The following is a 14,921-nucleotide window of genomic DNA, read 5'->3' as shown; positions in this document are numbered from 1 at the left end:
AAGCTGATGCGAGACAAGGCTGGGGGCTCGGTGCCTGCCTGCTTGTTGCCCTCGGCTCCAGGGGCTGCTGTCCCCTCTCACCAACAGACAAGGGACCTGTGGCTATTTCAATTCATCTTCACGTCACCTAATTCCGGTGTCCCTCCTGTAAGCAGTTTCCCAGTTCCTGGTTTGTACTGATTTCCAATGTGAAAAGTTGTGGAAAATTCCCTTTGTGTCTTTTCCAGCCCTAAGAGGGCAGAGAAATGCCCCGTCTGCGACGGCCACCCTGCACCCCTGCCACTCACAGCTAATCCAGGGAAAAAACCTCCAAACCAGCCAAATGAAGGCTGAACAGCTCCTTACATGGAATAAAGCACACGTGTGCTGCTTGACAGGATACATCGACACCTTTATCTGCACAGGAACAACCTGTCACCGCCAGATCCCAATTCCTCGCCCCACGCCACAGCCCTACGAGCACCAACGGCCTCGAAAATCCCCCCGAGAGTGAGATGAACCAAGTGGGTTTGCAGGAGAAGCAGCAGCTCCGGTGGGACACGAACGCCCACATCGTGTCAAAAAGCCTCCAGTTAAATACCATGAGCTCTCCCTCCGACCACACTGTCCATCACCCACCCAGCTTACTGTAAATATACTGTTGCTCTGATGCAATTAAATATTTAATACTCAGAGAAGACAAAAAAAAGTCCCATGCCTGGTTGTCTCTTTCAATAATCATTTCGCTTTAACTTGCAATGTCCATAATGTAGTTCGTTCTCAAATTATGCAAAATTAAAGAAAGTGTTTTAGACTGTCTTAAAGTCTCCCCTCTGCTCCCAAAATTGCCTTTGCCTGTTGAGGCATGCTGAACATAGAGCACAGGAGAGCATTGGGGTCATCGTGAACCCAACAAGATGCTTTAGTGACGTGCTTTTTCAGGCTGCTGCTCAGAAATGGTTTGCAGAAGGACCGCAATAAATTTCTACTTAGAAATAAGTCTCTGTGCCCAAAGAGCGGGTCAGGTGCGGCACAGCCCAGGCAGTCCCATGGGACACAGGGCCGAGACGCCCGTGCCCTCCGGGAAAAGATGCGCTGCTGAACATAGCTGCAATGGATCCATGCCGGGGGGGAGCGAAGCCATCGTGTGCCTGTGCAGAAGCCTCGGGAAAGGAATCGTGCTTGGAGGAAGGAACGTTATTTGTAAAAGATAGGAAAGAGCAGAAGCCAATGAGGCAGGGCTGGGGCACTCACCTGGGATGTCCTTTAACTCCTGTGCCTCTGTCCCCAAACGCTGCGCTCCGGAGGCGGAGTATTCCCCAAACTGAAGATCTCCTTGTGGGAGCTCCTCGCTGCTCCCCGGGATTAACACCCAGGCACGGCCCCGTGCCGGGTGCTGGTCACCCGCAAGGAGGAAAAGGCTGTGCCGCTCCCGGACCCCAAAGCCCCAAATGTGGCCCGCGTGCCAGCTCCTACGTTGTGCCTTGGGGACCTGCCCTGCTCCTTGCAGAGTCCAGCTTCTGCCCAAGGGGCAGACAAACCCTCCCTGCCACAAAAACAAATGCGGTCAGCGCTTAATCCGCTTTATTTGGGGATTAAACGTGCCCAGAGCCGAGCAGGAGACTCGGTTCCTCTCTTGGAGACCACAGACTTGGCTTGAAGGCACCACAGCAAGAAGCAACACACTTGAGTAGCCAGGAGACACGAGGCGCTGGGTACAGACTCCAGAGCGAAACGCGAGGTGCCCTGGCCAGCCCTGGGGTGGCATTGACCACCCCACCACTCCCCAGGACCCCCTGGACAGGCAGAGACCGGGACAGGAGCAGGGCTGGAGTGGGGTTTGGAGGAAGCCGGAGGTCACCAGCCCCTCGTGAGGTGCCAAGGCGTCTCTTCGCCTCCCGCCCTGCCCCTCTCCAGCCCATCGTGGACTCACAACAGAAAGAAGTTTAATGGCTGCGGCCCCTCTGCCCCGAGCAGGCAGCAATAATGGAAAACAAATTGCTGAACTTGGGAACGTTTCAAGCACTTTAGCCTTCCAGGACACCAGACTGCTGATGAAAACCCAGCTTTGCAGGCACCATCTTAATGACAGGCCAAATTTCAAAGGCTTGCAAACTATTTCTTTTGCTGCCCCACCCCCTCAATAAAAGGTTGCATCAGAAAGAGATATTTCCATAATTTATAGTATGGGTATTTCACTGGGGAGACTCACTAATCTGTACTTACAGATACATTTAAGAAAATGCATCCTCCCACAATCCTGTGCCATTTACGACTATTGGCACAATCTGTAATACTCAGTCTTCAATTAAGGGACACCTTAGGGTTCATTATCACACAATTGCTCCCTGTGAACCATGCCAAATGCTGTTTTGGCACAGAGCTTGGAAGATGAATTAGAAGGAAGTCTTCTCGGTAATGCCCGCTCCCAATTCCCATCAGCAGCCTTTATGCCCTCCTCTAGCCATTTTTTCCCCCCTCTCCCCTCTTTCCAAGTGGCTTTTACTATCCCATCTTTCAATGTCTCTCTTGATTCTCTGGAGGTATATTTAGAGATGCTACATCTCCCTTTCTTCCGGCTCTCAACATGCCTCCCGCTCCCTGCTTTGCAGATGGGATCTTCTTCCCTCCCTCCCTCCCTCCCTCCCTCCCTCCCCATCTAACTCCCCTACAGCTGGCGGGGGAGCAGTGGATGGAGTTATTTTAGGTTGGAGGAGCACAAAACTCACATTTTACAAGCAAGGGATCTCTGCAGAGGCTGGAGTTATCACCAAACTTGGCCTGGCCACAACTAAAAGTTACTGCTCCTTAACATATCCAACAGATGAGAATGGCCAGAGCCGCGTCCCTCCGCATCCCTCTCCCGCCCCGGGCCGGCACTGCTCCAGCATCCCCCTTTGCAGGGAGGGTGCAGGGTGGAGGGCGAGTCCTCGATGGATTCAGCCGCAAAGACAAAGTTGTGGAAGAGCAACAAGTTCAGAGTATTAAAAGCAGGGGCTGCCGCCTCCTCGACAAGCAATAAAACGTTTATTTGGCTGTAGATCCATGCCCCTCTGGCTTATAGAAAACTTCCCCTTTTTTAAAAACATATTCTGGCCCAAACATCTACAATTACAGCACCTTACTGTGGAAATCCTCAGCGTCACGGTGCCAGGGAGACACTCTGATGTGACCTTAATAGAGTTTCACCGGGATTAAGGCTCAAGCTGACTTGACTGATCATCCCCAAACTACTCAGGCGACACAGCGCGAGCACGAAGGCGAGAGGACGCGGGGGTCGGGGGGCTGCCGGCTCGCTGCGCGGGGACCTTGGAAAGCGGAGAGGGAGCAAACTGAGTAAAACAGACTGGAAATACTTCGCCCACAAGACACCTTGTGGAAATTTTATTATATAGAGTGTAAAATGCAACTGTCAGTCAAATAAAAAGAACACTTTTTTTTTTTAAACACCATGCTCAACATTATCCAATTGCGTTTCTTTATAGTTAGACATTTCAAGCATAAGGAAAAATAAGGAAAGAACCCAAGAACAGTAACTTCAGTACATTTCAAAACGGAATGTCCCGCAGGGCAATTAAAAATGCAAGAAAAAATAGCTTCAATTCCGTTTTTCCTTTAAAAATACACTGTTATCTGTACAAGAAACACTACAGTAAACATTGGAAATCATATTATCCCTTTTATTAAATCAAAATTATTTAGCGCATACTGTGGTTAATACTAGATTCATTTATTTCTCTAGGTAATTTGACAAATATTAGATAAGAAAATATTTAAAAGAAATGAAAAAGCAAAAAACACCTTGGAATTAAAAAATAGTTACTACCTTTTATATGGTTTTATGTTCCACAGTGTTTGTTAAAGGTACTAATAGCAGATTCATTTTAATATTAAAAATAACAGTATTTATATTTCTGAGAGCATAGAGGAAAGTTTTTTTTTTCTTTTTTTTTGTTTTGGTTTTTTTTTTTAAACAAGCTTGGAGGTCTTAGATACATAAATGCAACTAGCAATGGAGACATGAAAAAATGTATTGCTAAAAAAATTAACACGTTTTTATATTACCCCTTTAGACTCTAGAAATTATACAAACCCTACAAAATGCCCCCCCGCCCATAACTTGCCTGACAGCAAAACAGTAACTGTCTCAATACAGAATTCACATAATTAATTACAATACATATCATAGTTCAGTTTTTTAAAAAATGCAATAAAATCAAAGACAGCCAAGATACAAGAAATTAGAAGTAAAACATTTAATGAATTTACATATTTAAGAATATTTAAATACTGTTTAAAATTTTTTTTTCTTTTTAGGATTTGTTACATACCACCTAAGACTTCCAAGCCACTCTTTCTGTTGCAACAGAAAAGATCGAAAATTAAAAGGAAAAAAACACACAAAAAACCACATGTTGAAATGTCACAGCTCTGGGGTGCGTTTTGGTGCCTGCAAATTCTCTGGCTTCTCTCCAAAAAGAATCCCGGAGGTTTTTGTTTTTGTTTTTTTTTTTTACAAATTTGGAAACAAAATTACCAGCATGTCCATAAGTTTAGTACATTACTAATTGTTCCTGATTCTTAGAAAAGTTCAGTATAGATTATCCTACAACTAGTGTTTCACAAACAAACAGAAAAGTCTTCATCAAAATGCTGCAAATCTAGAAACCTCTGTTACAAAAAGGTTTTCTTCCACAATGATTCCAAGAAAAAAAAATTGCCACGAGGACCTTGTTCTACTGCTCCTAGAGAGAAAGAGAGGGGAAAAAAGGAAAAGTTACTCAGCGGCAGCAAATTCTTAACGCTGTCGAGCCCTCCTCCCCCGACACAGACAGGTCTCTCATTCCCCGTTCCAGCCGAGCAGGATATATACCTCAAACGATGCTTCAAGCCGCTGTCGAAGAGATCTCTGCCCTAACACCTGCTATCCCCGAGCTCTCCTTCCAGGAGTTCATGCCTCTTATTGAACAAGATCTCTCTTCTCTGGAGGGCCAGACTTTGAGAGAGGAATGAAGAGAACTCCCTTTTATCACCGCTTCTAGGTCACACTTGGCCAGCGCCCGCGGCAAGCGCCTATTCCTGCACCCGGCTCGCCCCGCTCGACCTCGGCGGTGCCGGAGAGCAGCGGCCGGGAGGCTGCAGCTGCCTGAGGACGGTGCTGGCTCCCCGTGCTGCCTGCATCCAGACCAGCTTCTGCTCCAAGGAGCCAGAGTGAAAACACGATTCAGCGGGGAGAAGCATCTGATCCCACTAAGGCGTATGTGTGCTCCGCACACACTTTTTGCCAAATAATAAAGACATTCGCTCTGCAAACCCGGCGCTCAGGAAAGCCCAGCGGGTACTATCAGGCTAAATCCCACACAACCCTCCGGTGGCCTGAGTGACAGGTGAGGTGAGATTTTACTTGGCAGCTGGTTAATCCAAATTATTTTTCAACAGTTTTCCGCTCCCTTTCAGGACAGAGTGCTCCCACCCCGGGTAAGTGCACAGCTCCTATCCTGGCACAAAGCTTGCAAGAGAAAAGGCAAAGTCTGCACACATGGTCCTGGACTGCACCATGTGCCAGTGTTCTGCTACCTTGCCAGCCTGGCTCCATCATTCCTTTCACTTTAATTCCCCAAAGCCACAAAACAGCTTGGGGGTTATGAGGAAAGGCCCCCCAGAAGAAACATATAACCCCCCAGTCCTCTCCCAAAAAACCTCTCACCCTCGTACAGAGAAGTAAGATTCTGACATTGAGACAACATGACAGGGAGGAGTGCGGAATTTCTCACTTCTATGATCACTTCCCCAGCCACAAAGTATCTCTGTGCTTCACTCTGTGAAGCCAAAGCAGAGTCCCCACACCAGGACAAGGCCAACATACCCAACTCCCCAAGGGAAAGAGCAGTGGGGGTCAAGGAACATGAATACAGACCTGGCTGTGGGCCTGAGCCTGCCCTAGTGTCTGCCCGTAGTAGGCAGCCTGCTGTCTGTAATACTCTGCCCAAGCCATCGTGTAGTCCGGCTGGGAACTTGCCTGAGAAGCAGCGCTGGCAGCATGACCTGGAGGAAAAAAATGGGAAAAGGGAGAGATGAGCAATTCAGTAAGACCAAGCCCAGGCTTAGGAACTCCTTCTGTAAAGCTTAAAGAAGAGCCAGCCCCCTTCCAACAGCTGCAGACGTCTGAAAAAGCAACACCGGCTATCTGCTGTTTGGATACGACAGGACAGGCTTTGAGCTGGCTTGCAAATGACAAGCTGACAGCAGCCAGAAAGCGTTAAGAGACCGTTGCCGTGGCTGCAGGGACATGGTCTGACAGCCTGCACCCTTCACCCGCGGCCTGAAGGCTCCAGCAGCACAGTGTCAAACGCAAATCCAGAAGTCGGCATCATGCGCTTCTTAATGGAGTGGAGAAAGCCAGGCCCGTGTTTTTCCACATGCACAGAGCTCTCCTACCCTCTCAACAACCCAGCTTCAGCTTTCTGCTTCTTGTTAGCGTCAGTTCTTGTTGTGCGCTATGTTTCCCCCAGTTAAGCCAACTGCCAGCGTGGACACGAGGTCTACTGTGGACCGTGGTTCAATGGGAGCACCTTTCCTGAGGCGCGACAGCAGACAGCACGACTGAGAGCTTTCAGTGGGAGAACTACATGCACCATCACCAACAGGAGAGGACCAAAGGGGTTTTGTAGAGGACTGGAAGCTAATAATGGCAGGGGATGGAGATGCAAGTCATCGGATTAGAGTTAACTCTGTTTACAACAAGAGTTGATTCATCTCCAATAACCCTGTTTCACTCACTCTGTTTTTTGAAATACTCCTCCCATGCTTTGCTGTAATCGGGATGGCTGTTCTGCTGCTGGCTCTGTTGGCCTGTGCAAAGATGACAACAAGGGGCATGTCAATATGGAACAGGTGACAGTTTCCAGCCAATGACATCTACGTTTCCACTAGACAGGCCCTGGATCTACCTCAGTTGCCCAGACCTCACACTTCAGCTTCCACCTTTCTACAGTGTTGGGCATCTTCAGTTTAGGGAAAGCCGAGGAAAAGCTCCAGTTCTTGATTTCATCTCACCTGTGCCCTGTGAAAGGGCATGAAGCCAAGTCTCCCCCCCGCTGGGACCTGCTCAAGCCAAAGCACGTTTGCCAGGAGCTGCTCAGTTTGCCTATCAACCACCCTAGGCTGTCAGTCCACTCTGGTCTAGCACAGGGTCCATCCCTGGGGTTCAAACCCCTGACAGAACTGAGACCTGTCACCTTGACCTCCAGCCATGGAGCTGCCAAGGAAATGGCCACGTTTTGAGTCATCTCACTTGGTTTTCAGGGGTCTGCCTTCTTCACCCCCCCCCTCATCAGCAGAGCATGTCTGAAGGAGCCCCGGCCGGCAATGCCTATCTGTACAACGTGCCCACACAGGAGCCTCCAGCGTACCGCCCGCCCCAGCACGCAGCGCCGGGGTAGCCAAACTGCTACTGGCGGCCAAGTCCTCGGGAGTGAAAGGGGCCGTGAGCCCTGCACAAAGCCCAGCCAGCTCCACCTGCCTTCAGCACTAACCCCACGTGCACTGTCCGGAGAGGCGTCCAAGACATCCTCTTAGCAGCCAGGACTGGCTCTATGGTGAGGTCTCCAGACGCTCGCGCTGCACTAAGATAAGCGGTGCCAATGCCTGCACTGAGAGAGACCTTGCAGACCCCAAAACCTTGGTCTTCACCTAGCAGACTCCCCCTCTTTGAAGCACTAAGACACCTTCAAACCAGCACGTCTAAGTGCTGTTGCAGGGGAGAGTCCAGCCAGCTGGGTGCAGAGGTGGGATGCCCCCCTTCCCTTAGTCACAGAGCAAAGAGCCCTCAGCCAGACACGCAGCAAACAAAAAAAGCCCTGAACAAAAACCACAGCAATTAGGAAACTGCAGAGAGGGGCAGGCACGGCAAGAGCGTGAGCGCTGAGCACGAGCCACTACACACACGGATGGCAGGCAAGGACAGGAGACACGCGTGGCAGAGAGCTCTCCCCGGCCCATCCAACCGCCTGCGCTCCATGTACAGCCCGGCCCTGCGACGCCGGCCGGAGGGGGGCTTTGAAGTGGGGGGAAGGGGGAAAATAATACACTGCAAGCGTGAAGTGGGTGGAGGGAACAGGGCAGCAGTGTCCTGTCCAGGGGCATAAAAGCGGGTTAAAAGACTTGACCAACGCTACAAGTCAGGACCTTTTCTGGCAGAGGTCAAGGCTGCCTCAACTGTCCACCTGCTAATGCCAACAAAGGACCTCCTTCAATGCCTTTTCTTCTAGGAGAATTACAGTCCGCAGCAGGCTGAAAGGACACGCAGCTAAATGCATTTCACAGCAAAATGTTTCCCCAGCCAGTTAATTTATTTAAGATGGGGGAAGTAATTAAAATCTAAATACATGTGTAGGGGGTGGGGGTCTGCCCCTCCTCCCAGAAGGAGGGAACTCTCGAGTCTGTCCGTAGGAAGCCTGCTCAGAGAACGACTCGGCTGGCTCTTTGACAGGGCTAGCAGAGCCGCGAACAAACGGGCTGCAGCACTCGGGGAAGGGACCCTTCACAAGACTGTTTTCAAATTAAAACTTAAAGTGCAAAAGCGGGTATTTACCTAGTTTCTTACAATAATCCTCCCACGCCTTGGTGAACTCCACCTGGCCTGACTGGGTACCATTGTGATCTGCAGCAGAAGAAAGCGGTGAAGGCTGCTTAAAGCACAGCATTATCTTGTCTGTCCTCTCTCCTTACCCAGACTGCCTTCAGTATGCCTGGCTACAAACAGGAACATGGAGGATCCTAAGTAGACATGGAACTAGAGAGCCAACATTTTCCATCAGGTTCAACAGCAGAAATAAAACATCTGCCCCCAAAACACAGCCTTGTCGTACTAAACCCATACAGGGGAAGGATAACGGCAAGGCAGGATGCTTCACTGGTCTTGGGAGCCACCAGAAACCTGACAAACTCATTGCAAAGCAGTCATCATTGGGATACAAGCTGTACTGTTGGTAATCAGGGGATTCAAAGGGGCTGTGCTTCTTATACCAGGCTCCAAAGCCAGGAGGTGTGAACTTGAGACATGACTATATGTTGCAGGAAGGGACATTTTTTTTTCCCCAGTGGCTGGTGGGCAGGATAAGAGGATGGTTTGGGGAGGTGAGAAAGAAGATAAGTTACTAAGGTGAGTTTCTAAAGGCATCTTGCAAGGCAAATAGCAATGCACATTTCATAAACATTTATTCAAAGGCTTTATGGAAAGATAAAAATGACATTTTTTTTTTAAGAGTTTTCCCTGCTGCACTGACTGCTCTGTTTCCCAAAGCTCAGGGAAGTCTAGTGCTCTTGGGGGTGCACAGGAAAGGACTGGAATAACAATTTTTCCTGTAAAACAAGCTAATGGGAAAATACTCTTCTTCAGTACCATATTATTACACTCCTGTGCAAAAAAACTCCAGTCCTTTCAAGCCCACTATTGCATTTTGCCGTCCTGAAAACAGAACAACTATTGACCTTCTACAAGGCCCTAGAGGTCAAAGGAAAAGTCATGATTTTTAGACTGTAATCGTTAAGAAGCTGGACTCTTCCAGAGCCATTTTTTTTTTGAGTTTAACACACACTTCCCATGCAAGGTCCCTATATCCTACTGTAGCACACATTTTAGAAGTGCAATGAGTTAACAATGCAGCATTGACGATTTCCAAATTTCATATATGCACAATTTCATAAACATTAAAATGTGATTAGTGTTACAGGGAATCACAATTGTAATCGCAGGCATTGCTCCTCCAACATTTCCTCTACCTCAGGCACCTCAAAGAGTGGGAATTTATACTGAAGTTAATAATTACTTCATTGCTAGATCAGCCTCAGCACTGAAAAGCATCTGCTATTAAACCCGTTTAAAATTACCCCCCCACCACTTTTTGGTGCTTAGCTTTCATTTTCACAAGACCACGCCATTAAAAAACTTATTTCCTGAAAAATCGTGATTGAAAGGTGTCTGTTGGACATTACTGCCCATCACATGAGCTTTGAGGTTACCACGCAGACTGAATCTGCTTTGTTTAGGGCAAACCATTACTCTGGCTGCTGAAGACACAGGGTGATGCAGTTACCAACATCACCACTAGCATTTACTACCTCAATTAGTCTGAAAAGGGGGACTCCCCATTCCACCTGCTGAATTTTGACTAAACAGGGTTTTAGGAAGAAATACCACTTTGAATCTTGAAGAATAACAGCCAGCCTGACTCAGTGCTGCTGGCTTGAAGTAGAAAGCCCAGCAGCAGCGGTGACCTGGGTTCAGTTTTTGAACTCGTGACTAAGGACATGTGTACACTGTTTGTTTTTTTTTTTAAATTTATTTGAAAGCTGGTTATCCTGCTCGCCTCATTCTGAGCATTTAGCACTGTGGAGGCTGAGCAGTTCTCATGAACTCCCAAAAGGAGACAAAGGGACAATACTACAGCCAGTGTGGATGAACCAGGATAGAAACCCTGCCTATCCGTTCTTCCATTTCCTGCATCTCCTTTCCAAGTCTTTCCATCAGACTGGGAGTTGAACAGTGAGAAGAGCTCATAAGGAACACTTAAAAAAGAAAGTAAGCCTGAACTGATAAGGTCAAGAACAAAGAGATGGGAGGGCTCACCAACAGACATGGTGTGCCTGTTAGGGGGAAGCGGAGTTGGCAAGTTCTTGCCTGGAGAATCCTGGCAGAAGAGAGCCTAAGGCAGAAATGTTTTTGTTAGGAACAGACAGCAAGGACCACCTTTCCACACAAGGAGAGCAGAAACAAGCAGTAAGCAGTTCAGTGCACAAAGAGCGTTACAGGTTGTTTTTTTTTTTTTTATGGACTTCAGCTTATTCTGAGCTCAAACACCACAGCATGCCTCCACACACCTCTGCTGCTCAGGAAATTATTTTGCTGTTTTCACATAACTGGTCTCATGGGTGAATATGTGTTTTGCAGGTACGAAGCAGCTATTGCAAAGAGGACACAAATCCTTCTCTGACCCAGGTCTTAGACACTTACTTGGGACTTGCTGTCCAGGCTGCTGCCACGTCTGGTAGGTACTGCCCCAACCCTGCGTCATGAACGCCTGAGGACCACTGCAGAGGACAAAAAAGGTACGCTGAAGTAGACAATAAAATACTTAACAGGCCGTATAGATGAAGTTGCCCACGGAAGCGAAATTGTTATTTATGGTCAGCAACTGCTGAGCAAACAGGTGAACATGGGAATAAAAGGACGCCGTGTAGGTGTGACTGATATTGGTCTGTTCATGAAGCCAAGATGAAGACACATACTGAGCAGTGCTCCTTGTGCTGTATGCAGTTCAGGCTTCTTTCCATGCTTTCACTGCACTAGAGAAAGGAATTTTGGAGATGCAATACCTACCTTGTCTATAATTTAATGTCTAAAATCCTTCCTGTAGTCAAGCTTAAAGGTTTCATCTCACTTGCTTCTTGCTTCTGAATGCTCACTCTTTAAAAGGTTCCCCTTATACACCACCCCTTCAGGGATCTCCACCCTTCTCCCAATGCTTTTATAGCTCCCAGCCATTGCCCACAGCCCATCCGTGATGAGATGGAGAAGCTTACTTTTGATGAGGTGTAGCGGGTGCTTGGCTGAACGGACTTTGACCAAATCCTCCAGGTCCACCCATGCTGGTACCCTGTCACAGAATCCACAAACATTTAATGCCAGCTCTAAGCACAGGGTGGAGGCAGCTAGTATGAGCAGTAAGAAAGGGGAGAAGACAGTCTGGGACACGTTCCACTAAACCCCAGCACCTGAAAGAAGTGACCAATTCTCCAAGGACGAAGTTCTCTGGACTGTCAGCACACTCTGTGAGCACAGCTTCAAAAGCAATTCCAGCCAGCCCACAAAGGGGCTAGCAGGACTACAGCACAGTTGGAAGTTTTCCTTTGAGTAGCTTGGATCCTGAGGTTGGTATCAAGCCTTCTCCTCTCAGGCAATTCAGCATAAAGGTTGCTTTTCAGCTTTACCATGCCCCAGTTCAGTATTTTCCATACTTTCTTTTACCCAAGTCTGCCCCTTCAGTAGTAATGCAGCCTGACATTATTAAGCTTCAATACCACAGCACTGCATTAAGTGGAAGATAAGTCATCCTGGATTTACTGGAGCAAGGAGCTGAGTGTTACTTTCAGAATGATGATGCCAGGTTTGTGTCATTCTCACGCAATGACACTATTGTCTTCCCTTCAAAAAAATCTCCTTTGACAGCCTTCTCATACCTTATTATTGCTGTTCTTCCCTCTCATACAGCTGCACGCTACCCTTGATTATGTCAGCAAACAGTCAGATCCTTCTGGGACCACTGCAAAAATTAGTCCAATGGATGCTGGAGGGCCAAAGTTCAATACAGCTGCTAACAGGCAAATGGTTTTGAAGCTGAATAATGTAAGCGTGTGTATTCTGTGCCATCCCGTAAGTCCAGGCCTACATGTACCTAAGAGTGAAAACACCACATCTGAAAGGGACAGAACAGAGACAGAACTTACACCAACTTTCTCATCTATGAGATGTCTAGCAAGTTCAATTTGCTGGGGAACTCCTCTGATTGTGAATATTCGTACACCAGGGTCTGTGTTTGGAGGTGGGTTTCGCTGGAGCTCCACATGGGCTCCTGACTGCTGATTGATGCTCTTGATGTTCTCACCACCTGAAGAAAAGAAAACCAAGACATAAGGAGGGATAGTCCGCATCCCTTTCCACAAAGGCACTATCACAGTCAGGTTCTGGTAATGGAATATAGTGTCAACTACCTTCTGCATGCCTCAAGGGAGGTGGGCTGAGGATGGCAACAGCATGAGAAACCACAGTACCTGAGCTCATGTTGCTCCTTTAAACTGCCTCATAAGCATGACCTGAAACTGTGAGCTACTGCAAAGGAGTTTGGGGTCGTGGATGGTGCTGTTTTAAGAATACCCTTCTGTGTCACCCTTCTGTGCACATTGCTAGGCTCCCAACAAAATGCAGCATGGCTAAGATACACTTTGACAAACCAGACACAAAAACTGTACTGGCTGAATTCCGGTGGTTTTGCACAGCTGTTCACAATCCTCAAGAAAAGAAAGTCACCTGCAACTGAAACATGCTTTTTCTTTCTTCCATGAGGCTTTTTTTTTTTCCATCACTAGACATTTCACTCCGCTATGGCAAAAAGCCACCAGCCACATACCTTGTAGCTTAAAAAACAAAGCTCAAGCTTTCTCACAACCATGTACTGTTCAATAGCTTAAAGAAACCTCTGCTTACTGCGCTTCCTATTCACACCGCAGCGTACGCATCCCTCCACACAACGGCAGCAGTGCAGGATTCCAGGCTGTCTTCTGCTATTTCAGAGTTAGTTGTTGGTGCAGTGAACATACCTGGCTAGTTTGCCATCTGGATACACTAGAGCACAGAAGTGCTTCGAGCAGGATGTGGCAGGGCCAGCCAAAGTAGATCTGATTTCCTGAAGACCTGCTAGGTCCCAGTCTCTTAATGAAATTTGCTTAACAAAAGCCTCAGCCAATGTTACAATGGTTCAATTCTTCTTTTGGAAGCTCACACAACTTACAGACCAGCTCCACTCAACTGGAGAAATTAAAGGGTACAGGGAAGGAAGGGGTTTTACAACTTTTAAATCACAAACCAAAAATCACCAGCCAAAAGGACACACAGCAATCAGTAAAGAGAGCAAAGGAAACTAACTGGAGATTTTTATTTGGTTTTAATTAAAAAAAGTCTCCAAAAATAATCTCCTCAATTTTGCTCACATTTCCATCTCTATACATCCAGCACAACTTCAAAACAAACTGTGGATGTTGCAGGCACTTGTTCATTTCATTGTAATGGCCTCGTGACCTTTTTAACATTTTAAAGCCTTCTTGGGGAAGGGAGGAGGAAAAGTTGCCAAAGGGCAATTAACTCTTTCTAAATGAATTTTTGAAGATGCATTTAACAAAAGATAATCGTGTCACATCCCTGGGCAGACAACAGCGATTGTAGTGGGCAGCCAGAAGCCAAGCTGCTTGTTTTCAGTCCAGCATGGGAAAGCGGTAAGATGAAGTTTCAAAACCCAGAAGTTTTTTTTAATGTAATGCTTTTGTCTGATGCAGACTTGTTTGAAGCTATTTTTTACATAGTGAGGTGAGATCTGAATTAACAGCCATTTTATCTGCTTAATGAAAACAGGACCCTTTCAGCCAACACAATTTGGATCATGAAGGAGTTGGAAAACTTCTTTACTGGGTGACAGAGGCATAACCATAGGTTGCTACTCGCACAGCGGACTAGGTTTCTCCTTCCAAAAGGGGATTAAAAATTGAAGCTTTCTCAAACTGGAAGCAAGGACAATATAGATTTTAAATCATTTCCCCATTTAGCATTCAGTACCAAGTTGGCAGTTGTTGGGACTGTCTCCTCATCAGCTTCCTCCTAAACCATATTGCAGGATCAAGTTAGTTGGTTCTCCAGGTTTGGTCAGAGGCTGCAAGCTCCTACCCCTGTACCAGGACTTGGTGCCCTTCTCCTCCTTACTCTCCAGTCTGGTACACGCCGAAGTGCTCCCTCCCATCCAAGCTATCCCAATTCAGCCTCCAGAGCATGCAAACAAAGTGACACAGTCAACATGATGCTGCTGCATGGTGCCGGAAGGAGTTCATCTTCCCCCATAATGAGGTGACCCGCTCAGCACATGGTGGCTGTCTATAGACGCATTCAGCAGCCTGCTCCATTCTTCTACCTGATGGGGGGCAGAAGCGATCCGAGAGTGGCCCCCCAGCTGGACGTGAAATCGTAAAGCAATTAATCAAACCTGTTAAAAGGCAGAGCTGACAAGAGCCAGGCCAGCCACGTTATCTGTCAATATTGCTGTATTTATCATGGAAATCCAGCGGGGGCCCAGAGAGGCTGCGGTTTGTTTCCAAGCACCACCAAACACAGAAAGCGC

At 47.4% G+C, this 14,921-nt stretch overlaps 1 protein-coding gene across 2 annotated transcripts in view; it reads right to left on the bottom strand.

Annotated features, from left to right (window-relative positions):
• Positions 1-3,338: 3,338 nt before the first annotated feature.
• Positions 3,339-14,921, bottom strand: part of FUBP3 (far upstream element binding protein 3) — a 41,043-nt gene continuing 29,460 nt past the window's right edge. The window contains exons 13-18 of one of the 2 annotated variants that reach the window (XM_059828988.1): positions 12,487-12,647; positions 11,563-11,636; positions 10,994-11,070; positions 6,760-6,831; positions 5,897-6,024; positions 3,339-4,724 (exon numbers count right to left, since the gene is read on the bottom strand). In XM_059828988.1, the coding sequence (XP_059684971.1) occupies positions 4,716-4,724; positions 5,897-6,024; positions 6,760-6,831; positions 10,994-11,070; positions 11,563-11,636; positions 12,487-12,647 (521 nt within the window). In that variant the 3' untranslated portion in view covers positions 3,339-4,715. The remainder of the gene's footprint in view (positions 4,725-5,896; positions 6,025-6,759; positions 6,832-10,993; positions 11,071-11,562; positions 11,637-12,486; positions 12,648-14,921) is intronic. The other variant, XM_059828987.1, reaches the window with a different exon arrangement.

Source organism: Gavia stellata, chromosome 24 (assembly GCF_030936135.1).
Source record: "Gavia stellata isolate bGavSte3 chromosome 24, bGavSte3.hap2, whole genome shotgun sequence".
Classification (NCBI taxonomy): Eukaryota; Metazoa; Chordata; class Aves; order Gaviiformes; family Gaviidae; genus Gavia; species Gavia stellata.
Note: the sequence above shows the minus strand (reverse complement) of the source record. Positions and strands in the feature narration are given on the sequence as shown.